Source organism: Colossoma macropomum, unplaced genomic scaffold (genome assembly GCF_904425465.1).
Source record: "Colossoma macropomum unplaced genomic scaffold, Colossoma_macropomum, whole genome shotgun sequence".
Lineage (NCBI taxonomy): Eukaryota > Metazoa > Chordata > Actinopteri > Characiformes > Serrasalmidae > Colossoma > Colossoma macropomum.
The window spans coordinates 18,063,152-18,089,831 of record NW_023494809.1 but is presented as its reverse complement, the minus strand read 5'-3'; the positions used below and the strand labels follow the sequence as shown (position 1 = coordinate 18,089,831).

The following is a 26,680-nucleotide window of genomic DNA, read 5'->3' as shown; positions in this document are numbered from 1 at the left end:
ACGTGTTGCTAGGCCATTGCTGCAGTACCCAGGTGGTTGCTAAGGTGTTACTGGGCTGTTGCTGTGTTATCCTTGTTGGTGTTGCTAGTTCCACGTGGTTGTTAATGTGGTGGTGGCCATTGCTGTGGAATCCCAGACAGTTGTAAGGGTGTTACTATGTTGTTGCTTTTGCTTATTTCCTTTGTAATTGTGTCTAATTTATTAACTCATGCAAATTTTGACTGCAGTTTTCCACTGGTCGCATCTGTAAAAAGTAGAAAGTATCGTTTCTAAATAATTTTCGGAAAAAAAAATATCTATACGGCTGCATATCTTTAAATACTTTTGGATAAGGATAATGTTGAATAAATGATTGTCAGTAATAATCAGCAAAAAAATGGTAGCGCTTCAGTTATTTATTCACTCATGGTTTTCTTACTGGTGTTCAAAAAGTTTCACAGCACAGTAATCACCACTGTTCATACAAACTCAGAAAGTGCTATATTAGCATTACTATAATGATACAGCTGCAGTGTGTTTAGAAAATCAACAGTTTTACTTTGTCTTATGGAGAAAAGGATAATTGTGTTGTCTGTGAAGATCTTTCGGAATCATCTGTCCTAGCTGAGCTTTAGTTTCACCGTTTTGGGGATTGTTTCCGAACCCCCGGGGCTTAACGGAGAACATAAACAAAGCGCTTGTGTTTGTCGGTGAGACGGAAAGTAAAACACAGGCACCAATCACGCAGCTGTCACTCAAAGTTGTTTGAATTTTGCTTTTTTACTGAGGTATAATTCCCTGCCACCTTTTGGTAAACAAAGCTTGCTTTTATTTAAACTTGGGAAAACAAATAAGAGGCAGAAAAACAACTTTCTTTGTTTTGTTTTGTTTGTTTTTTTTCCCCACTTAAAAACACACATGGAGTAAAGCGTGTAGTGAAGAGTTTCAAATTCTGAATTAGTATTCTCTGGCTTTAGCGCTGGATTGACCTTCGCAGCACAGATTCAAAAAAGCCTGAAGCAAGCTCCTTCTTTATTCCATTGATTTGCAGACTACATGAGAGGCAGCTTATGTACAGTAGCTCCTCCAGTAGCACTAAATCGTTTCAGTCAAGGAGGCCTGTTAGCCTGACAAGGTCACCGCATCTTAGCACTGCTTCTTTTGAAGGCTTCTTACATATGAGTTATATTCTTTGTTGCCACATTTATAGCCTAAACATAAAAGCTTATCAGCAGGTCTGTGTAGGCCTTTGAGGTAGCATAACATATATTAGAGTCAATTGATTGCGTGTTTACAGCTGTCTGCTGTCTGCAGAAGCCCTGAAGTCTTTTTCTGAAACAAATTTACACCTCATTTATTTTTTACTGCCACATCCAAAACTGCAAAAACAACTTAAATGTTTTCTATAATCAATTTTCCTCCCAAATTCCCACCTTCAAAAAAGTTCTGTCCCCTGATTTTTTTTTCTGCATTTTGGAGGTACTGTGGTTGATTAAGATGAAAAATGAAGTTCATTGGCTCACAGTTAGCTTATTATACCAAGTTCAACCACCAGGAGAAGTATGTTTGCTACTTATGAATGACTCAGTACAGCTTTTGCTTTTCTGATACTAACACCAATACTAAAACCTTCAGATTTTTCTTCTTTCTTGCATTAAAGTAAGCTTAAGAAGCGTGTCATGTAACCTCTTAATGCAATCCCTCTAGTAGCCATTCCACCAGCATAGTGGAAACTCAACTTGGATATGTTTAGTTAATGTTATCAAACTAAACATTTTCCTTGTAATTCTAACTCTGTTATCAAATTAACTAGGACATTGTTGGCTCTCTGTGTGTGAAATGTTGTGTTGAGCTGCTAGTGAGCAATGAGGAGTGAAAGGGGAGGGGTGAGAACCCCCTCCTTTGAAAACAGCTTATACATCTCCACAAAGACAACCATGCAGAGATAAAATGAACAGTGCAGCTTTCTTATATAAAAAAAATTGTGTACAGTAGACTACCACAATAAAATAAAATAGCATTTAAACAAGCACTGTAATAAATCTTGACTTACTAGTTCACCTACAAAGACTCCAAATCTAGTCTGTCCTGCCATTCATTCACTCCAGACTTTAGTTACTGACCCTTTTTCAACTTTGGTAGCCTGCTGCTGGCCTGTGCACCAAAAAGTTTTAAATACAGCTCCTTTTTGGGTTACTTTAGCTTCATCTTCTCATCATTCACCGCCCAAGCTTCTATAATGATTCTATCAAAACTTCTGTGAAAGCTGCATGTCAGGAATGTATGATTATGCACGAGGAAGAAAGTGTTTTTAAGTCCTTAAATGTAGCTGACTTGGCTAGGCTAGTAAACATCAGCATCAGGTTTGCTTGTATTCCCTTTATCAAACAGTTATTAATAGCTTTGATCAAATGTTGCATTAACTTTATTTAATCCTTTATGAGCATGAAAACTGATCTGACAATCAATCAAGACATTTGCATGGTGTCTATTGCGATAAAACACAGAAATGTGGTTTGCCGTTCTAAAAACGACACTAAAGTTTAAAACTGCTTTCAGGAGAGCTGGAGGAGAAAGAGGAGGTTAAAACTTGAACACATTTGAAATTTGATCAGGAGCTTTCAAACATTTGCATGCGTCAGTAGGTTCTGCAGAACATTAGTGCAACTATTTGACTTATACAACCAAGTTAGCCTGTGGTTAGCGACTTACCTCCTGATGTTTTTTCATATGTTATGCTTCCAGTGCACCTTTACAGTAGAGAAAAAAAAGAGAAAATGTGTTTTGAGGGAAAAAAACTGAAAACCAGTTCCACTAAAACATTTTTGTACCTGGTTTTCATACACGCCAGCAGAAAAACTACAGGGTAGAAATTCAGCTCACATTTTTTTTCACCTTATTCCTCCAGGGCTTGCGTAGCTGTTTGATATTTGATGTGTGTTTGTAAAGATGCCTCTCGCTGTCTAAAAGGCGCACAGTGGGGAGGCTTTACATAATGCATTACACAATATCATGACCGCTTCCATTTAGATCTACCTCAAATGCACACAGTGCACCACAATGGCAGTAGATTGCAAATTTATTGCAGATTGTTTTCTAGTTGTGCTCTGTTGTGTTTCAAGGACACAAAATTAAATAAACTGGCTGCTGTTGAAATGTTCTGTTTTAGCCCTCAGGGGTTTGTGATTGTGATCACGGAGGGAACATTTACAATTAAAATCTTTTTCAAAAAGCCTTTTGTTTACAGTCGCAAATGTTTTTAACTTTAATGCATCTTATAGGAGAATTTACTAACATCAGTTTCTCAAACAATCGGCATACATCAGTGGTTGAGCTGTAAATGAAGTCATTCAGAGTGGTTTGATGTGAAATGGGTCATTGTAGAGAGACTCAGATTTCTGTACAGTGGTGGTAATGGGAACCACAGGTCACCATGTCTACAACACAAATATAGCCATTTTATTTATTAGCCAAAATGAGCAGTAAACCTGAAAAAAACAAGTTTTCTTTGGAGATATTTTACTGCATGTAACCTTTCACTTTAAATGGATGTTATATAATGTTTTAGATAAAAACCTTCTCAAAACTATCATAACAATGTTTCAGACATCAAGCAGCACATTTATAGCCATTTCATGTAATAACTTTCTGTGAGGGAGCTTCTAGAAGCATTAAACGTTTCAAGACGTCTGGTTCCTATCACCACCGCTATAAACTATTCTGACTCAGTAAGTTTCTCTAGAATGAAGCATTTCACATATACTTTCCCTGTAATGAATGAGATTTGATAATAAGTAATTTTGCAACATTTCTGTTTGTCCATTCATGATGTTCACACACTGTAAAGGGCAGCTGGTGCTTTCAAATGGTGTAAAAACTTGGAAAAAAAAAATGAATGATATGACAACAGTGTTAAACCATCTGCTCAGTCTAACACTTCATTTCTTCCCTTATAGCTGTGTATGAACAGTCATGTGAGGCTTATAAACACCTGGGTAGATCTTCGGACCTGTACTGGATTGACCCCGACGGCAGTGGACCTCTAGGACCCTTCAAAGTCATCTGCAACATGACAGGTAATTCATAAAAATCTTAACAGTATGAAAAGGCCCATAACATGGAAAACTGGAATTGGCCAGTCTGTATATGGAAATAAAACTGCAGTAACAGCCCATTTCAAAACGTTTTTGTGATGTCATAAACTTAACTGCATACAGTGCAGAGCCCACCCTTCATTTATTTAATTTAGTCAAAACAGCCATTAAGTACAAGTTATTTGTTTTTCAGCGTCAGGAAAAGAGCGGAAAACATATATTTAACAGAAAATTAAATATAATATCAAAATTTTCTGTATTTAGTGTGTCCACTCTTTGCTTTATTACAGCTTTCATTTTTTCAGAAAACTTACTTTCAGTTTTTCAAAGAAATTTGTATGGATATTTTTGCAGAAGTTGGTTCTGCAGTTTCTTTTTCACACAATCCAGATAACCCCAAACACTCAGGTGGCAAGTTCATTGTTCTGAGAACACCATCATAATTCATGTTTTTGTTACATAAACCTTGAGAAAAATAGAAGTGTAGGATAAACTGTAGAATAGGCGTCAAAAAAAACTGAGTATTCAGTAGTTTTTAGTTCAGTCTCACTGCATAATACTGGTTTCTGATATGCATTTAATTCACGTTAATTAAATACCCCGAGGTTTACTTTGCATTAGCGCGCCATATGAGACATCGCTCAGAGACCAGCTCGCAGTGTTTAAATAAGGCACGCTCTTTACTCGAGGCACCTTCCTCCAGAGAAAACTACAAACATTTCCTAAGCCAACTCCTGAGATTCAAGAGAGGCACACCATCCCTTCTCTGGCCAAACATTTGCTTTAACATCGCAGCCCATTTGTTTCCAAGGCAACCTGGCTCCGTTACGCTGCGCCAATCTTGGACTACAGTGTTAAAAGTCCCGGTAGTCCAAACAAACATCAAATGTGAAATAAGTTACTTACAGAAATCGGGCGTGTGTGGATATCAGCACATGAAATGCTGAAATGCTATCAGTTTGGGCCAGGCCCGAAGTCTTGAAAAATCCCCTGCGCTAATGTGATGGGCAGCAGAGATGCCAATTAAATGAAAGTGGCTTTGCAAATTCAAACGGATAGAGAGTTCATTGAACTTTATTCCCAAGAGAGTGCACGAAGGCATGCAGGAGGATAGAAATTTTAGTCAGAACTTGAAAGACATCCACAACAAAACGCACCAGAAAGTATAATCCTTTAATGTGTTGAATTTGTAACAGCTGTTGTAGTAAATCACCACTTATGTCCACTAAACCATGACTCAGTTCTGAGAAGAAATGCTCCTTCAACATGAAGTAGTGAACATTGCCTTAATTTTTTTCCTTTATTAATAGCTCAGATTTATATCAGCTATGAATTTCATATACAATGCATATTTATGTAATTATGTAATGAATTACATTTACATTCTGAAACCCCCTTAACCCCCTAAACTGCTGTAGGCAGAACATCCTTTTTTAGCGTGGGGAGCTAGAAGGGCAGCTTAGGCACTCTTGCCTGGAAGGCTTAGGTCCCTCACAGACTTTTGATTGCCTAAAAGGAAAAGACGTCCTCTGATGCCAGCCAAAGTCTTACAAAACACAACTGGTCTTGCTCTCTTATAATAAAGGTTGAACCCAAAGATGTTGAGTTTATGCATCCTCATGTCTTAAACAAATAAAAGTGACCACCAAACCTCTCATTTGGTCATTATCAATTTCCGCCTGCAGCTGTCACCATAGCAACGTTTACATGGCTGCATGCCATCACTGAGTACCGCTGTGATTTTAAACCAACTTGTTTTTTAACTCCAATCACTAAAGCCTACTCACTGTAGCTAGTGAGCTATTAAAGTAGTAAAGTTGACCATGGTGAAGAAATCGAAGTTGGAGAAATGTCGAGAAAATTAGTCTTGCGCCATTCACTCCCAGACATCTGCGGCCAGTGATGGAAAGTTAGGGCTCTGGTTAATTAGCCACTACTCGCCGCGATAAACAGCAGGAGGTGAGATGAGCAAGCCTAACCCTGAGAAACCATAGCACACTGTCCATAGTAGAGATCTGCACGGGACCATTTTTACTGTCCCCACTGCACCTGCAAGATATCATCCCACTCTTGCAGAAAATCTGCACCGTTTGTCCCGCTGCCATCTGCAGCCTTAATGTTTTGTCCTGCCCTGGCTCACAGACCCAAATAGCCTCTTTTTTGTCTGCATTAGTCACAAATTAACAGGACTGCAACATGTCAGACTTGCTGTTAGTCGGCTTTATTGTCTTATATTTGCCTTTATTAAGAATATTTTCCACAGCTGCGGCTGTCTGACTGTCTGAAGGCTCCACCTTTTCTGTAGCCTACAAGAATGAAATTCGCATATTCTTCATGTGATTGGTTGCTTCACTGATATTTAGAATTAGTTCATTATTTTTTTTAGTTATTTTGCTGTTAGATATTATTTATATATACATATTATTAACTGATTATTATATTATTTTGGCTATTCTTTGATTTGTGTGATTTCTCGACACTAGGCTGGTTAACTGCCCACTCCCACGCGACACTGAAAATTAGCCCCACGCCACAAAATATTGTGGTAGGTCCGGCGGGAATGCCAGCCTCTAGTCTATAGGGATGCCCAATTCTAGCCCTGTCAAAACCGCACAGAACTTGTTGGAGGGAGAAAATATGTCTTATCACATCTTTTTGTTTTTTGGGATTTGTTTTTTTCTTTATACTTACAAAATACACAAATTAACAAGTTAATCTCACTAAGTGCTGCACAAGTGCACTTCACAATCTTTTTCTGCCACTGTGTAAAACAAAAAAAGCCACGAGAACACAACCTTTTGTTTATGCAGTGTGTCTTCAGTAGGGCTAACTGATGCATAAAATAAAAATGCATATTTAAATACCTTTTGAAACTAACTGTAATTGAGAAACAAGTTTATTTCAAACCCCACCATACTGCAGCCTAACCTTGCCTATGTGCCTACATACAGGCTGTGTCTCAGTCTGAGCACTACTGTACTAAAATGAAGCCAATGTTTAGTCATCTTAACTGAGTAGAGAGAGTGTTCAGTGTGATGCTCACTCTACCTTTTAATAATCCCCTTCTTGTTTAGATGTTTTCAGGAAAGCAAGCCCAGCATCTTCAAACTAGTAGTTTGAATACATGACTGCCTGCCTCTTAGCTGAAAAGTTTTCAACTTTCTTGGTCATGACACAACCCAAAATTAGAAAGCAAAATGCGCTTTTCTTCCTTAATGTGATGTTTCATTTCCAAGTGAAACAGAATTCTTATTCTGGCAGGAAATAATTGTGGGTGGGACATGATTTAATTTTATTATTCAGGATTTGAAAAGCACTGGTTAGCAGGCTAGCCTTTTTGCATCCATGTTGCTTTTACTTTTCTTTCACTTTAATGGCAAAAGCAAAGAAACTTAAAAAAAAGAAAATTATAGTTAAATCCATGAGTGAGTGTAACTACCTAACATAAGAGGTGGGCAAGAGGTGGACCGTGAGTGTGTGTATGTGCACTGTGGTCCATCATCAGCTGACCCGGCTCACAGCCTTAGAGCCCCACAGCCTCACAGCTTCACGGTGCATTAGAAAACTTTAGAAAACAGCGCAAAAACTGACAGATATTTGAACAACCTCACTCACGATAACATGATCACGAGTTGCCAGTGTAATCAAAGTAAAATAACTCATAAGTAATTATTTTTACAACTAGTGCAATAACCTAAAGTGAAAGAGTAAATCAAGTAAGGAGTGGAGATGATGATGGGTATTTTGACTCGATGGTAGGTCAGGGTGGTGGGAGGAGGAGGGATTGCCCACTAAGATATTAGTTAGTATTAGTTAGTTGGTTAGTATAGTTTTTTTCTTTTCACTGGAATTGAGCTGCGCAACCAAACATCAGATGACGTTTTGAAGCGGGCAAAAGTCGCTACACTTCCATTAAAGATTATGAGAAACAAAAACTGTCTTTTGAATGAAAGGCCACAACGAATTGTGTTTAATGTGACCATGAGGTAAAAAGGTCCATTTTGATATCAGGTCGACTTTAAGTTGGAGGCTTTCTGCCTCTGATGTTCTTTTTTGTTCCTATTCTCAATGTTTCTTGCCGTTCTTATTTTCATATTCAAAGTAGTGGTAACTGTGCTAGAGTTGCAGTCACCTAGCAATTTTCTGCCTGTTATATGAAAAGCTGTGCTGAATACTGGAGTTCTTACGTTTTGTATAGGAAGTGGAGAGAGACAGGCAGATTTGTCGCTTTCTGTGTGAAAAGACCTTATAGTAACTAGTTATGTAAGGTCAGCAATCCGGTGCGGTGCTTAATTTTTTTTCTATCTAATTATGTCAGCTACAACCTAGAAGTAGGTTAGTTGGTGGTTGTCCTCACTATAGAAATGTCATGAATGAGGTATGAGTTGAACATTTAGAATATGCACTTTTCACACTTTTCTCCGCTTGTTTCTATGAGCTACGAGTCAGAAATAATTTACCAGAAAATAAGAAGAGGGGGTTCAAGGTGTTTTCACCATAGGGGGTCTAGGAGGGTTAATTACGAGGCAGATTTTACAGAGTGGTGTGTGTGACAACTGCAATATGACAACCTGGAAACACCTGTTGTGTCTTTGTGTGTTTAGAGGACAAGGTGTGGACGACGGTGGTGAACAACCTGCCAGCTCAGACGTCAGTGACTGGCTCCAGCAGAGAGCGGCGCACGGTGCTGCAGCTGAACTATAGCGCCACCATGGAGCAGATTAGTGCCATCACCAGCAGCGCCGAACACTGTGAGCAGCATGTCGCATACAGCTGCCGCATGTCACGCCTGCTCAACACACCAGGTAGGGAAATATCAGCTCATTGCTTGTTTGTTTCTCAGGACAAAATGGTCCTGACTTTGTAAGGAGACCAGAGAAAAACAGGTTAGGCCTGTAACACCAACAAGATGCTCCTGACTTTTTACAAAAAACTCAGTTTTGAAAGCGCATTTATGCTTAGTAAATTCTTATTACATATGTGATATGTATGGGCCATATTATTATTACATATAGACACTTGCTGTAATACATATGGGAATATTACATTGTCTGCTGGAGGGGTGTAAAGCCCCCAGTACAGGGCTGTGGAGCAGTGGAACTGTGTTCTCTGGAGTGATGGAGCTCCATCCAAAACCTTTGGGATGAGCTGGAGTGAATCCAGAAGTAATCATCCAACGTCAGTAATTGACCTCACTAATGGTCTAGTGGCTGAATGCAATGAAATCCTCACAGCAATGTTTGAACATCTAGTGTAAAGCCTTCCCAGAAGAGTAGAGGCTGTTACTGCAGCAAAGGGAGACAAACTCCCTATTAATACACTTGATGATGAGCAGGAGTCCGCAAACTTGTGGAGATTCAGCTGTACTGATGGCAGCGTATGGGATTACATGTGGACAGTGTGGTGTTGAGTGCTGCTATGTGGATTATAGGGATTTTGCTGTGTCTTCATGCTGCACATTCATGTTATAGGATTAACACTACCGTGCTATCTGTGTATTCAGCAACATAAAGAAAATCTTTCAGTTTTTGTAGGTTGGAAGGCCTAAACCTGGACTGTGCTCATTGTGTATGGCTTATACAGATGTACTGTTGTTGTGATTTGGAACAGGACTAGTGAAGAGAAGGATCTGAAGTGATTATGCTGGTTTTGCTCTTCTCAGATCAAAAGTATGCTTTCAAAATTACTTGAAATAGGGCAAAATCTATGTTCAGTTTATCAAAGATGTAATATAACCCTAATTTAATGCTGCAGTATAAATAATGAAAGACAGCAGAAAACAAATAAATGGAAACACTTTATGAGAATAGACCTTTCACTGTTTTCTCTGTTTCTGTCTTCTGTGTTAGCATTGTGGATAATCTGTCAGATTTATGGAAACACTATTTATTGTTTTCTTTACAAGGAAAAAAAAGTGCAGAAAGAATGTAAAGTTGAATGGCATTTTTTATGTGTCAGTTGCTGTTTTTTGTATTAATACTTAATACAGTTTACTAAGATAGAACTGATGTTGTTTTCATTAGGGTTGCACCAATCCCAATACTGTATCAGTATCAGCAGTGATAGTGGCTCTTAAACGCAGTATCGATATCCACGATGGGGATACCAACACTTATGACCAAATTCACAAAGTAATTTTTGACACACACATGCTGCTGAGTGACAGAACTTAACCACACATTGGCGGTGTGGATTGACATGTTGCAGTAAAAATGCTCATGGCAAAATCTGTAACGCCAGTATTTCATAAGTAGGCAATGATAGCGGGTGATGGAAGGTATTTGTTTCCCTGTTACGCCAGAAATAAGCAAGTTTAAACATATAAGCAGTGTAAAACATGCCAACAGGAGTCTTTTACCTGTATGGTTGTTCTAGGCTTCTTTCTGTAATCCCTCATCTCCTGCTGTGCAGTCAGTTACAGTTTGAGTCAGGGGTCGGCAACATGCGGCTCCAGAGCCTCATTCGGCTCTGTTGCAGCTCCACAGCGGAATTTGATTTTTAGGTAAAAATAAAATAATCCTCCTTTTCAGTAAAATAAAGCTCTGCTGATTATTCTAACAGTTATAACAATAAATGGTCTTAAATGCTGGAGTTAATGCATAACTGCTAATTCATCGCAGACTCACAATAGCAACAGCAACAATCTGGACTAGCTAGTACCTAGCGAAAAGGCAAAGAGAAAGATTTAAGACGAACATCGACAATTTACAGATGAACAGAATTATTTGCGTTTATAATCCCTCCAGCTGGTTTCCTGATATGTTTAATCTGCAACGAGAAACTGTCAAATGCTAAAAAGTCACAAAGCTGAAGTCGCTTCTCATTCGCCAGCTTCTTCTTCAAATTCTCCCATTCCACCTTAAATAGTGCAGCAGTTCTGGTGCCTCAGGCATGATTTAAAGTGGAATGGGAAAATTAGAACAAGAAGCTGGGGAATGAGAAGCTGACTTCAGCCTTGTAAAAAGCCGAACGTTGAGAGACATTTTACAAGAAGCTATTCTACTTTTGCGAAAACGTTTTCCGCTGGAGATGCGAGAAAAGCGGCTATAGCAGAGCAAAGTTAGTCTGCATTTTCATTTATATTATATTTTTAGCCTATACTAGTACTACTGAGACATATTTACAGCCAGGATGGTAAAATGGACATGAAATGTTGTGGCTTCCAAGGTGGTTTAATTTTTGTTGAAAGGACAAAATGGCTTTTCGGAACATTTGGGTTGCCGACCCCTGGTCTGAGTTAATGTTAGTCCAGGTTGTTATTGATTCAAATTACAGACTGTGGCTCTATAATATAGAAAGATTTTTTTAGGCTTACTTTTTTAAAAACTAACTCTTTGTAAGGGCCAAGCAGGTGGTAGTTTATTGAGTTTGCTATGGTAACATTAGCTAGTTATGTAGCTAGCATGAACACTATATTCGCATGAACACTAGCTACAGAAAAAGTGTAACATTGTAGTGCTTACACTTACAACATGCGTCTGGTGTCTAGCATGGGTACTGGTCCACTCCGGGAAACAGTAGTGTGGTGATAGCGTTTTCACGTCAGCCGTAAGTTTGACCCATCAAGCTCACTGGCTAGTTCAACCATCACACATATAACTCTGTAGAGCTTTAAGATGATGTTGAAACAGGCTAAGTACAGCTGAATGGACAGTTTCAGACCATAACAGAGGCTACACAAGAGTCTATGAGATATGCGTGTGAACCAAACACACACACAGCTCACCCACCATAATTTGCCATAAGCATGTATGCTAGCAGCTACATAACTTTTTTTATGCTAATTTTAAATATTAGCATATCATAAATTAACAGACAACATGGTCACAAAAGAAAGTGCCAGAAACCTCTACACTACTGACAGTGCTGACATCTCAGCTGTCGCTAACTCCAGTTCCAGACTTTGGCTTTATAATGCTGCCAGATGCTTTACTCCTCCTCTTTTCCCCTCCTTTTTCTCTTTTTCTGCAGCCATGATCATTTATTTATTTACTGTTTCTTGCTGTTACTTGTGCCGTCTGTGTCCGCCGCCATCCCCTGGCGCTCCAGCAGCCTACTTTCTGCCTACGGAAGCAATACCAATTTGCAGTGTGCCACTGTGGGGCAGGGTGCTGATGCTAATCTATTAATGGGCATGCAGGGACCGGCTCTCCCATTCCTGCTGCTAATCTGGCTGTGAAGAATTCTTCTCCCTTTAGCCACGAAAGCCCTTCTCCCTGTAGACCTTTCAGTCTGTGCGTATTCTTCGTTTTGACCTGTTGTTTGTGTGCTTTCTGCTGCATCATCCTCCAATGTTGGTGCTGAGGTAACAACTACTATACATGCTAACGGTGAATGTAAGCCTGTAGCATTAGTTAGCATGGCATCTCATCATTAGCAACATTAGTGTTATAGGCTAAATCGTTCCTTCTACTCTCTACTTTGTTCTGTATCAGGCAATGTGAGCCGTTAAGGGAACAACTTAACCATATGCTAATGTTGCTAACAATGAACATAAGCAGCTAGCTACCAGTTAGTAATGTGTCATTTTCATAATCCTAACTGTTGGCTAATCGCTGTCATTCATTATTAGCAACTTCATTAAAGACTAGTTGTTTTGAATAGGAGATGGTAAAAATACTTAAAGAAATTGTTAAATGAACAGACTTTATGCCAAATGCCAATCAAGTTCAGTAGTATTAGCATTAGCCTATCATTCCTATTGTAACAAAACCTGATAAACTTACAGGAGAAGGAAAAACATTTTTATGGTTTAATATGAGTTAATGTTAATGTTTATTTCAAAATTTTTGGACCAATTTAGAAGTTGACAAGTTACTACTTAAAAATGTACAATTCCTACTGAAAAAAAAACAACACAGACCAGTGTGAATTCCATGTTGGTTTATGCTTGTTTTTGCTGGTCTGGTGCTGGTTTAGCTGGTCACCCAATGGTCATGCTGGTTAACCAGCTTACCAGCATCCAAAACACAAAATATGCTGGTTTTGCTGGTGACCAGCATATTAACTTCCATTGCTGCTGTCCAGCATACCAGCATCCAAAATACAACATTGTAGCTGTCCAAATAAAAACAAGTATCTCCAAACTGACAACTTTACATAAGAGGGCAAAAACTTTCTTTGCTTTCAATGTAGGTTGATGTAAAGAGATTTTATTCAAAGAAATCTTTGAGACTCTCTATTGGCCAATCATCATGAATTTTTCACACAAAATAAAGGACGGCTGCTGTGCTCAAATTATGCAGAAAACTAATAATCAAAAAAATTGGGATACTTGGACGATATGGTGGTTTTGTTGGTGACCAGCAATGCTGGTTTATACTGTTTTTTTCTAGCAGGGATTGCATTGCAATAGCTGATATGTTGATGTTGCAATGCTATTTTTTAGAATTATCACTTTGTGAGTAGCTTAGACTATTGTTATTAGCATGTATGCTAGCATCTACATTGAAGGTAAAATGCTTATTCATACCACACATTTCCATCCAGTAAAACAGTTAGCTTATCATTACTTGTAACAAAACCTCATATCTCCAAAATGGTAACTTTACTGGAGAAGGAAGTTCTTATCTTTGAATGTAAGTTAATGTAACTGCGTGTACAAGTTGCAAATAAAAAAAATTGCAATTGCAATTTATGTTGACATTTTCAGTTTGAAAGCCCATCCTAACAAAATCTATAGCCAATTTGTTACTCTTCCAGGTGAATCCCCATGCACTATTACATGACCACTAAGTGCACTAGAATGTAAATTATTATTATATGTTACTATTTTTAGAGTTAATACTTACTAAACTAGTGAGATATCTCAGACTAATGTTAGTCGCATGTATGTTAGTAACAACATTGTTAAATGAAGGTGAATTATTCATGGCACACATTTCCATTCAGTGAAATACAGAACAGTCAGCATATCATTGATATTGTAACAAAACCTCATTTCTGCAAAATGATAACTTTACAAGAGATGGAAGTTCTTATTTTTTAATGTAATAAGATTTATTTTTACTGTAATATGATTTTTTGTGGTCCATTACTATTGGTCTGTTCATCACAAAATGGCCACACAGTGTAACGTGCAGTGCTTTTTCAAATAGTGCAGAAGAAATTGGAAACAATGGGCTACCATATCTTTAAGTGCATACAAGACTTTCTAAATGAGGTCGGAATGGACCAGTTTATGAAACAGCCAGCTGAGATGGTTTTTACGTTGCCGAGTATGCAGTGATTACCAATACGGCATTGTAATGTATGACCTGACTTACCAAATATATCACAATATTAGCTCGGAAAAGGCAGTACCAATAATCAATGTTTTCATTATTGCGCGTCTCCCCCGGCCTGCAGTGGCCATCAATTTGTGTCCGTTTTCCGTGTTGTTGTTGCTTTGCAGAGCATAACTTTTCTAATGCACATATGCTGTGCGCAGAGGACACAGATTTGTCTTGAAAATGAAGGTTTTTAATCATTTGAACTTGCCTATCGACAAAGCTGTTAGTATACCAACTAATAATGAGATTTATCTGTGCGTTGAGCGTTGCTGTGTGACTTCCTGTTGACTTTCCCCCTCTGAGCGGTGATTATTCTGAAGTCACCCATGGAGGCTGCGGTGGATAATGAGAACAAATCCATTAGCGTGTCCGTCCACAATTAATTAGTGAACATATAGGCACTAAAGGGCAAACTGTGAAATGTATTTATATAACACCTTTTTAACACAAGTTCACAAAGTGCTTTGCAGGGAAATTAAAACAAAATATAGAGTAGATTAAAAAACTATAAACGGCAGTAAAATCTAACTTCAATCATCAAAACAAAGCGGAGAGGAAAAAAAGAGAGAAAGACCAGAAAAAGGCCTGTTCATTTACAAATGCAGTTATACTTAAGTATTTTCCAGCACTCTAAGTGAATTGTAAGGCTGTCATAACTAAGTTATACTTCAATGCAATATAAAGGTATTTTACATCTATGGTATTAATTAATCCTTCAGCAAACATTGAACCTCCAAAAGAATTGGTCTAAAATATTCACTGTTACTTTTCAATGAAGTAAGAAAAAATCTTTGGAAAGCTTCTGTTAGTGTAAAGCAGCTATGTGCTAATCCTTTGGGTATACTCAGAGATGTGTGAAAAAGGAAGGGGGGGTTAAATGTAAACATCAACTATGCATGTTTTTTCATCCCTTCTTTTCCCATCACTGTAGTGTTATTTAAACTGCAGCTTGTTTTCCTGTATTACATTAGCTAATACTTTCTATAAAACAAACATTTTATTGTTTACGTGATATCAAGTCATGATATATTTTGTAAGTTATGAGATAATCACTGTTAAACACCAGCATTATTTTAGTGTAACATCCTTTTAAGCCTATATTTTTCAGCTTTATGCCTAGAGTTAAAGGTGGGGCTTGGGTGGCTTCAGCCCTCCCAGAAACTGCATCACTTTGAGAAAGTGGGCCATTAGAAGGTGGTGCAGAACTGCCTGCGAAGTGAAATATTTCTCTCATGCTGTGTTTTCATGAATGAAAACCACAGTAGCAGTAGTTTGTACTTGCTTCTAGTGGCATGACACTCATGAGGCTGGTATAAAACACTTGTTAGTGTGTTTCTTTGAAGAAGTTTGTGAGAGGTTTAGCATAAACCCATAGCATAAGTAAAACCATTTGGTAAAAGGAAGTGGGAGGTGCAGTGGGCAGAGATGAGTTGGACCAGGAGAACGTTTAACCTCTTACATGGCCAGGCTCGTCAGTGGGCCCAAAGTTTTATTACACACCTCTATATAACTTCAGAATAGCTAAACCAATTTGCAGTGAAGTCCCTGTAGTTACCGAATAACAAGACTTGGTCTATGTAATAAGACTTGGATTTTAAGGGGCTAAGCAGAACGGAACTGTCCAGCAAAAACGAAATACATCAATTTCCATCATTTTAAGGAATTTCAGTAAATGAGTCAGGGAATAACTCTAAAAATAAAAAAGCTAGATAAAGCTTTTTATATTTAAAAGTAGCTATGTTGATGCTGTTTACTCTCGTATTTACCCTTCACTACATTCCTGGGCATATTTACAGTCGGTTTATGTCCATCAAAGAGCTTTCCTTGGTAAAAAGAGCAGTTTTTGCCTAAATAATGATTTAAATTTTTCTTTTCCAAACTATTGCTGAAAGCTCATACTGAAACCCAAGTTGGTTTAAACACCTGAAATGTTTGAGTTCTGGCATCCCAACAAGGGGATAAAATGAGTGGCCTTTGACTTTATTCCCAAGGTAGCACCATCACTAATACTGGGACACATATTTACTTGTTAAATAAGCAGGTTTTCCTCATTCAAACGTTTTGCAAGTGTTAAATAATGTTGGGGAAAAAATAGAAATTAGTCCCATAAATTAATTTCCACTGTTTTGTTCTTATCTAATAATCATCATGCAGTTTTTTAGTCAGTGATGCCATCATCATGCCAGCATTTGCTTGGCTTCATTACACTGTTGTTCACATACCACTATGAAACATTTTTTTTTCAGCTCCAACATGTAAATGCAGCAACAGTTCAGAGACACAAGGAGTAGTGGAGTGGGCAGTGGCCCATTTAATGAGGGCTGACGTTGCTGTCCCACTTCACTGTCCCACTTTGCCATCAAAAAACCGAACACGTGCAAACGGGTCAAACAGTTTTGAGAGTGCCAACCACATGATTTTCATTGCTGCTACATCATCGCATATTTTGAAAATCTGTTTCTGTCACTGTTTTTGCAAGTTTCTCCTGTATATGTAAACCAACTTTTCGTTTTTGCAACATTTACCAAATTTTATGTATTCCTGGCTTTTCCATCCACCATCCAGGTTTTCTACCATTTTTTTTAGATTTTTAGATTTTCAGAAGTTTAGTAAAAAAAAAAAAAGGTGGATGGAAAACTCTTTACTCAGAATGAACCTGCAAGTTTACAAAGAAAACATGCTCATTTGTGTGAAAAACATTTTGATATGAGGGACAGTGTATATCCATGGGCTGCATGCATAGGTGTGTGTGCCACATTAGTTTAAAAATAGCCATTTGAATATTAGAGTTGAATATTGGTTTATTGTGGTTGGAAATTACCCAAGACGCTCTCTCTCTGAAGAAGCCTGTCCGAGCTTTTTCATCAGTTAAGCTGATAGTTTAATTAGAACTTAGCAATATATTGGTTAATACACTTGGCTAATACACAAGGAGAGAAAAAAAGAAAAAAAAAAAACTATTTCCAAAAATATGCTTTCTAAATCGACTGTCAGGTTTCATCACATTACTGTGTGGGCCGGCATTCTCCCGCCAAATGAAGCGTTAAATCAAAATTGCCTCCAAGGTGCATTAAGTTCAGTAATTGGGAAGTTAAACTATAATTCTCTTAATTTTATGATTCCTGAGCCTCTCACTGGGGGTGAAGCTTCAGGTTAGAATTCATCTCAATCTGCTGATGATTTGGCCTCCATATTCTGCTTGCAAATAACACCAATTCTACATTCTAATGCCTGCTATCCTTCAGGGCTTCGAAGGGGCTTTTGCTTGATTGATACTTTTTTTTTCCTTCAACCAATGAACATCCAGCACTGCTTTCAAGGTGGCAGCGAACCGTGTGCCATCTCTGTCTTAAGTGTTCAATCTTAGATTTGCTGACTTTATTACCGGCCAGGAAGCTCATAGACCTTACTAGACATGTTTATTTCCATAATATGAGTAGTCTTGTTGCAGTTAATACAGTTATTACTTACAGATTTAAAGGATGAGTGAAAAGAGGTTCAGCTATTATTGTTGTTTTATTAATATTTTTGTCTCGTTCTGGCGACAAATGCATGCACAAAAATACAATTACAACTTTTGAAGGGAACATGAATGGTAGAATGTGCAGAAAAATTCTCTCATTTCACTTTCTCTCTCTCCCTACCAACTAATCTTACAGGTCAGCGCTTATGATTTTTTTTACCAAGTTTGTTGGTATTCATGATATTCAATTAAGAACGCCCCACCACCATTTTAGTAGGCAAGCTTTAACTCTAACTGTGCTCTGATAGAGCTTGTCTCGTAACTGTTGCTGGAGCTACAACCAGTGAAAAAGATTAAATGATATGTGGACCAGAAAACGCTACAATTCAAATGTCAGCTAGATTGGTGAACTGGATCCGTATAACCTGTATAATCTCCAGAGTTCAAAACATTCCATAAAAAAGTATGCAGAGAAACAGATAAACTGGTTTGTAATTGTATTCAAAGTGCACTTGTGTGGTAAGTGGAGCTGATAAAATGGACAATGTGTGTAGATACAAGGTACGTGTACCTAATAAAGTGGCCACAGAGTGTGTATAGACTAGATTTAAGATGATTTCACTTGCCAAGATATCATTTTTTTGCAGTGTAGGCGGTTGCACCACTCAGGAGCCTAGAGCCTCAACTAATTTAAAAATGTGCTTCCAGGGAGCGCTATTCCTGTCTTTTGCCCAGAGCCCTAAAATCACTAAATCCGCCCATGCTAACAGTTACTCAAAGTCCCATTTGGTTGGAATGCACATCTCTATTTCTGGTGGACTGTAGTTAGAGACTCAGACTCAAGTCAAACTTGAGTCTCAGGTTGACTGATTCACAACTTGATTCAGACTTGTCCTTAACTGACTTGCTTCTTGATCTGGACTCTGGATTCTCTGGGTCTTAATAAAACCTTATGTTCTGACCTTCCATGAGCCTGTCAGTTTTTGCAATTATCATGCACAGTCATTAATTACAATTCCGTTCTCTCACTGCTGTCTGGTTTGGTATCGTTCAAATAATGAGCCTTTAGTGCTATGTGCGATAAGGTAATGTTTAAAGTAAATTGGCAAAGCTACGATGAATTGTTTAAAATCCTTTAAACACACCCAGAAAAGCTGATTAGTGTGGAGTTTGAACAGCAAGTATTCTAGCTAGCTCGTAGCTTATTCCCTAAAAATAATGACTGTTTAAAGGGTTTTACTGTGCAGTGCTGAAATGGACGTTCCATTTATGTTATTGCGGTATTCTGTAGCACAGCATTGCATCCATTAGCCTCACCAGTTTGCAAGAAATTATGATTTTATATAGGTTCTTTCATCCCTGTACAACCAATGACAACCTCTTTGTATGTGAAATGTGGTTCTGTGTTGAGCTGCTAGTAAGCCATGAGTAGTTGAAAGGGAAGGGGTGAGAAAACCTGCTGTAAAAACATGGCCATGCTGAAATAAAACAGACACAACTGCAGGTTTCTTTACATAAAACAATCCTGTATAACTGCCATCGTGGAATAAAGCATTTAAACACAATAAAAACACTGTTAGGTTGCTTCTAGTTTGGTAAATCATAAATTGAAATATATCCTAACAATGTTACTGAAAGAAAAGAAATGCATAGTTCAACTAAGGGACCTCAATAACAAAAGGGGAAATGGCATTTTATGGCTAAACTGCATGGGTTAAATGGGAAACTCTCAACCCTCCTCCTGGAGATCTACTTTCCTTGAAGCATTTTGTTCCACTTACCTAACCCTAATGCTAAGTCTTCTGAAAATGTTAATTAGGAAGAGCACGTGTGGCAGATTGTGGTTAGCACTGGACTCCACAGGAAGGTAGATCACCTGGACCAGAGTTAGTGACCACTGCTCACTGAAAGGGGCGAATGAGCATGTTTACAACAGATAACGGCAATGGTTACACTTTCATTTTGGTTGGAGTGTTTCTTTAACGGAGACGTAACTAAACTCTGTAAGAACCTGAGACTGCATAAAGTGACTCATGATCTGGTTAAGCTCTCAGGGTCTGTATGTGTGTCCACACTTCAGTTCCTCGCTCTCATTTAAATAACAGAAGATGAGAGGGAGTGTCATTGTGAAAAACATCAAGTCTTTGATTCGGTTGCAAGTATGAGCTGAAAGCTAGTACAGTAGATCATCACAGTAAAATTGGTTTAATATTAGACAATTGTTAGATTTTCGACTTTCTCTCCTTGATTTTTAGTGAAGGAAACGTCCTCAAGTGATCAAACCAAATTTTTAAAAGTTTTGTTGTAATTTTAACACTGTAAACTGGCTCTCGATCAAAATGTGCATTAGAGTGTGCTTCATGTAAATGAGGTGCTTGTAGGCTGCCACTTGATTTTACGCACTGAAGCTGATTCATTATTTGCCCTCAAATCTCCACTTTCTCCATGTTTTACAACAGTTTCATGAATAAGACACAGAGTAGTTGGTATGTCATTAAGGGACCATCTAAACAGTGCACAAGGTGTTTCCCATGTATTTAGCTAAAATCAGATCACTTGTAGTAAAGTGAGTGGCTACTACAAATCGCAGTTAAGTAAAGCCACACTCTTTATTACAAGTGATTTGATGTGATCTTGCCTTTTTGCCTTTTTACCTTTTTTGCCTGATTTTTCCTTTTAACCAAATACATGGGAAATAAAACTTTCACACTATGCACTTTTTTCAGTCCTTTAATGACTAAAGTATCTGTGATCTTTGTTTACCAATGTTTATGTTCAGTGAAATTCAACAATGGGTATTTCTGAAATATATTTAGTTGTAGTGTTTGTTTTCTGTGTTTCAGGAGCAAAAAATGTAGGTTTGATCATTTTTGGATGATTACTTCAAGAGCAGTTGAGGAGAGAATGTCAAAAGTAGGTGAAGTAGAAAGATACTAACAGATAACTGCAAAGCAGTCATTACTTAGCAACCTGTGCTCAGCGGAATGAGGGAAAAAAAGCTATGATAAAATGCTAGAACACTTCTCAGCCAATCAGATTGTGCCATTGGAACTAATTGCTGTATAAAACTCCAGAACAGTACAACATTTTAAAGTCAATTGAAAAATGGGCCACATTTGGACGATGAATAGGACACTTGAATACAACTGTTGCCGCACTCAGTCTGAGAACTGCTTCCTGCTCATTTTCTCTAAAGGATACGGCTTTGGATAATGATATGACATTAATAATATTCTGTTTCTTGTGTTTTTAAAAAATGGATCACACTCCACAGATTATATGGACTTCAGAGACAGAACTGGATAGAAACTAGGGCATGTATTTAGAAGTGAAACTCCGGACCTGAAACTGAAAACAACCTTAAGAAGAGTCTTTCTTGGCATGCTTTAAAATATAGAAGAACAGATTTTCCAAACAGTTCTCAGAATATGAATTACCAGTGCTGTTTAAATGATGATTGTTCGGTTAGTCTAATATAGAATGCAGGAGAATACGTTGCTGTCTTTCATTCCAACACCATTTCTGTTATCAAAATTGTTAAGGTAGTGTGTAATGGGACAGGTAATGAAGACCAAAAAGAACTGCTTCCTCATACAAAAAACGAATGCATTGAAAATATAATACAATGTCGTCGCTTTCAGACCAAAACCTTGACATTTTATGAACATTTCATGATAAATGGACCAACAGACATGGTCTAACAGTCATTCAGAGTGATGTGGAATACATTGTAGAGAAACTTAGTTTCAGATTTCTTTACAGTTGTGGTGATAGGAACCAGGAGTTGAGATATCTACAACACAAATATAGCCATTTTATTTACTATCCAAAGCTACAAGTGAACCTACATGTGTCTTCTGAGTTTTTATATCATGTTTGTTATGGTTAAAAAAAAAAGTGATAAACCTAAAAAAAACTATTTCCTTCGGCCTGACAACACCCTGCATGTACCTCTCCAGCATGAATAGCTTTTAAAAATACATGTTTTAGGCCAGAAATTTATCTCTAAAACATGTCTCAGGTATCAGACAGCGTATTCATGACCATTTCATGTAAAAGCTTTCTATGAGGGAGCTTTTATTAAACTAAACGTTAGACATCTTGTTCCTATCACCACCACTGTGACTCATCTCACATCACACCACTCTGATTGACTTTAATATTTTAATCATTTAATTATGCAGAAATGTAAAAAGAATTGTGAAATTCACCTTTTTGTTTTATTTACCATTTATTTACCTTTAATGTTTTATTTACCATTTTGGGGAGATATATATCCAGAGTGATGATACGCTTTCAAATATAGCAAGAACATGCAGTCGTGTGCAAAAGTTTGAACGCTGCCTGTTGATTTTCTAAGTGAAAATATGTTAACACTTCCTCTACAAAAGATGTCATTTGACTAGGGGTACCCAAACTTTTGCATACGACTGTAAAACTGTCCATGTGCCATTATCCAAGTCGTCTCTTACCCATAATTCCATTGGTTTAGATGTTTTGCTTGAGTCCAGCTCCTTGAGTGAAGCAGGCCTCTATTTGTATTTAAATTGTCCTTTTTACGGCTAAATTATCTGCTTTCTACCATGATTAATGCACAGTTATACAAAGAAAAATGTATTTGATGATGATGAATGGAAGCAACCCCCCCACCCCACCTCATCCCGCAAATGGTAAACAAACAGAACCTTCACAGTGGCTGATTGTATGAGCAGAGTGGGTGAATAAGTACAGCCAGTGTTCTGGGATATATGATGGTGCTCTATTGTTGCAGCGTCTGTGCTGGGATTTTAGTATCTAAAAGCATTCTGAGTGCGGTCTTGATTGCTGAGTGCATTTTTAAAGGATGAATTGTGACTACAGTGTGCAATGCATCTGAGACTTGGCATCCATGACAATAGCTCGCTCTGTGAATAATGTGCTTGCCATGAGGAAAGTTATTTCATGCGCATGGGATGTTGCCTAACAACAAAGCCGCTCTGTGATCTTTACGATCCATTTTGATTGTGATGGTGTAACAGGGTGGTTGTTTACTCTTCAAGAAGGAGGCCATGTTTTTAACCCATCTTGCTATATCAGGGCTTTTGTTTGCATTGTTTTTAGGCAATAATATTATAAGCAAACCCAATAAAGCTTCAAAAATGTTTTTCTAGTTAATAGAGTATTTGTTCTTCCCTCTGTAGGGCTGCATAGGAAATTGAGGGGGCAGTGTGTCCACCCACATTGTTAGCTTTATTACAAATCAAGCTATAGGGCAGTTTGCCTTAGAATAAGCACTCTCATGAGCAGGGACAGATTAATAAATACTGGAACCCTGGACGTGAACCTTCGAACCTTTTCCACCCACTCATTTTCTGCATGTATCATACTTGTTCCAAATTCTGTTATATCATTAGGAGCTAATATTGCTGTTTGCTTCTCTGGCTTCTCTGACTTTTTTGTTTGTTTTTTCACCAACCAATTAAAGGCGTTCTGGCTTAAAACTAGCTTTTAATGTGTTATTGGTTGTGTAATGTGATATTCTCTAGCACAGTATTGCTTCCCTCAACCTCATCGGTCTGACAGGATTCAGGATACATTTTCATCCATCACTACAATACCCAGCATGCTTTATGCAAATAGATCATACAACCATTGGGAATCCCCCCAGGGTGATAGAGATATCCTGACTGCTAGGTTAGCCATAGAGGCTAAGAAATGTGGATACGATACACAGCTTCCTAGCAGTGTTGTTAGCTTTCTGCATTAACCAGCTAGTAGGAAAAAAAGAAAAACATTTTACAGCCTTTATTCTTCAAAAAGTTCCTCTGACCTTAGCGATACATCACAAAGGGTGTTTTCCTAGACTTTACTTTGGAAAATTCATGGGAGCGTGGTTCATTCTCAGTGCAGTGACACTGACGTGGTGGTGTGTTAGTGTGTGTTGAGCTGATATGAGTGGATCAGACACAGCAGTGCTGCTGGAGTTTCTAAACGCTGTGTCCACTCACTCTCTACTTTATTAGACACACCTACTTTGTTGGTTCACTTTGTAGATGTAAAGTCAGAGACAGTAGCTCATCTGATGCTGCATAGTTTGTGTTGGTCATGCTCTAGTCCTTCATCACTGGTCACAGTGGTACAGTCTTTATGGGGCCCTGTCTTTTTGGGGCCCTTTAGATTGTCCTATTCCTCCACTCCTTGGCAAGGTCGCCCATATGAAAACAGAAGCAAAAGGTTTTATTCATTTACCGTTGGCACTCTGTAATTAAGTCAGTTCATTTTGCGAGTCTTAATCAGTCTGTTAACATGTGGCTGGAATGCAACTCACATCTGAGCCCTCATCTCTGAGGGGGGGTTGAGAATTTGTGCAGTTTTACACCTGTATGCTGAATATAGTCATGCATAGTGGAAATGCATGGAAGTTTGGCCTCCTTTGGTCCAATTACATGTTGATTTTCTAAGTAAAAGTAAGTTAACACATCCTCGCAATTGCTGTTTTATTGCTGCATATAAGATTGCAAAAAAAAAATAATAATAAAATGTGGTGTGAGAAGTTTTCTGGTAAGCCTGTCACAATTATTACATAACCACCTAAATGCAATTATATTAGACAATCGCAATTATTGGATCATTTTACACAGTCGATAGATTTCACAATAATATTAAGCTGCTGCAAGCAGAATGTGAATTTTGTGTGCTGGGTTGAGGCATAAAAAATGTAAATAAAAGAAAGCAGTAAAGCAGTGTTTTTAGCATGTATGCTAGTAGAATGAAGGTTTTTTTTTGCTTAAATATAAGCTTTGCTTGGCTACACATGATTCTGTGCAGCTGAGACATTTGCGTGAGAGTATCAGTTCTGCAGGACTACCAGTGTTAGCTAGTAAGTGAACATAGCTAATAAGCAAGATAGTTAATAAGCCAATTTGGCCATTTTAATAGTGGCATGCAGTGAACAAGAACAATTATTTGTATTACAATCAATAGTCAAACTTTCATTACCGTAACAGCCCTAAGTTATGCCTCGTTTGATGTTTTATGTTTTTGTTTTGTAAATTATTATTATTTAAGCTTAGCAAATAAATAGAAATTGTGCACTTAATTTTGCAGAATATATAAGTTCCTTGCAGAAGGTATATTAACTCATTTATACTTAGAAAATTAACAAAACATTCATTTGACAGAGGATTTTTGAACTTTGCATACGACTATCTAAGGTAAGTGTTTCTGAAAGTGGCCAGTGAATTAAAGTTGACATCAAAACCATGTTAAAAATAGAGAGACAGTGTTGGAAGACCTGCATTAGCTCTAGTCCTGTTCCATTCTGTTCCATTTCAATCCGCCAGTTCATGAGAGGAGTTTAATTGCTGGTTCCTAGCCTCATTTTCAGCATATTAATAGCTGAATTCAATTTATTTTCTTTTAATTATTGCCTATAATTAAATAATCTTCTCAATTGAAAAAGAACTGACCCCAGTCATGTCAGTCCAGTCAGTCCCAGCTTTACAGCAGAGTGACAATGAACTCCAGTCAGAAGAAAAGAATAATTTGCACCCTTACCCTTCTTGAAAATTAACTACTCTAACAACTTTTAATATTTAGCCTCTAACAAAAAAAACAGATAAATCTTCTTTGAATGCATTACAGGTGAGAAACACCTTCTTAGCTCCAACTACAGGGCATCTCTTAACCCCCAAGTGTGGCTTGTGGCAAAATCCTATTCGGCCTGTGAAATTATTTTCATTTTCTAGTGATATTAGCCAGTTTTACAGTGCTCTGCACTACAATCCCCAGCATGCACTGCAACGGAATGTGCGCTCCCACCCCCTACTCTAACAACAATCTAGGGGACAACAGTTATAATTCCACACAACAGTTATAATTCCACACAATTCCACACCAGTCATATCACCAAACCAGAAAAGAAAAGAAACCAGGTGTCTAAATGAAGCACAGACAGATCTACCTCCTGGTGGTCATTTTATGAGGGGCGTGTGTGTGTGTGTGTGTGTGTGTATATGTGTGTGTGTGTATGTGTGTGTATGTGTGTGTGTGTACATTATTGTAGACCATGTTAAGTTACAAAGCATGCTGCCAAATTGCAGTTTCTTTCATTTACAGTTAAAACTTAAATGTATGTAGCACTAACACTAGCAGCACTTTACTTACTTTCTACACATTTACATTATTTATTTTTTCCTTCTTTGAAAAAACAACTGCTTTTTCTTAGGTTTTACATGAAGCCTATTCACCATAAATGTCATGCCCTCATGTGCAAGTTTAGGAAGATTAATCACAGTCCGAGCATCTAAACCTGGATTAACAAAGTTCTGTTAACTGTCTTCGTAAAACTAGTCAACCGCCGTTCCATCTATTTGGTTTGGGAAGCTGAAACTCTGTATCTGTTGAACTTGCTCTGTGAATCAGGCTCCAGGTTCCTATCACCAACACTGTAAAGAAATCTGAGTCAAGAAGTTTCTCTGCAAGGAAGCATTTTAAATCAAACCACTCTGAATAACTCACTCTCTGGTTTAATCAGTGAGGTAGACAGCTGTGAATTCTCTTGCGACACAAAGGTTTTGTAGCTGATTGCTGTGTAAGAAAGCATAAAGGGCAGATTTACGAATGATTAACAAGATTTGGAAAGAGAGAAGAGCAAGAGAAAAAGAGAGAAGGACAGAAACAGAATAGGAAAAAGAGACAGAAAGGGTGAGAAAGACAATAGAGAGAGCTAAAGAGAGTAAAACAGAGAGAGAGAGACTTTATTTTACATAATACGCTTTATTTTATTTGGGCATCATTTAGAAAATGAGTAAGAAGCCAGGCTCCAGGGATTTGAAGGTAAAGAAGGTCACCAGTTAAACAACAACAACAATAATAACAATAAACGTGGGAGA

The 26,680-nt window shown here is 37.9% G+C and overlaps 1 protein-coding gene across 1 annotated transcript in view; it reads left to right on the top strand.

Annotated features, from left to right (window-relative positions):
• cntnap2a (contactin associated protein 2a) overlaps window positions 1–26,680 on the top strand; it is a 373,698-nt gene that overhangs the window by 139,431 nt on the left and 207,587 nt on the right. The window contains exons 12-13 of the mRNA XM_036557926.1: window positions 3,936–4,055; window positions 8,678–8,878. Coding sequence (XP_036413819.1) covers window positions 3,936–4,055; window positions 8,678–8,878 — 321 coding nt within the window. The remainder of the gene's footprint in view (window positions 1–3,935; window positions 4,056–8,677; window positions 8,879–26,680) is intronic.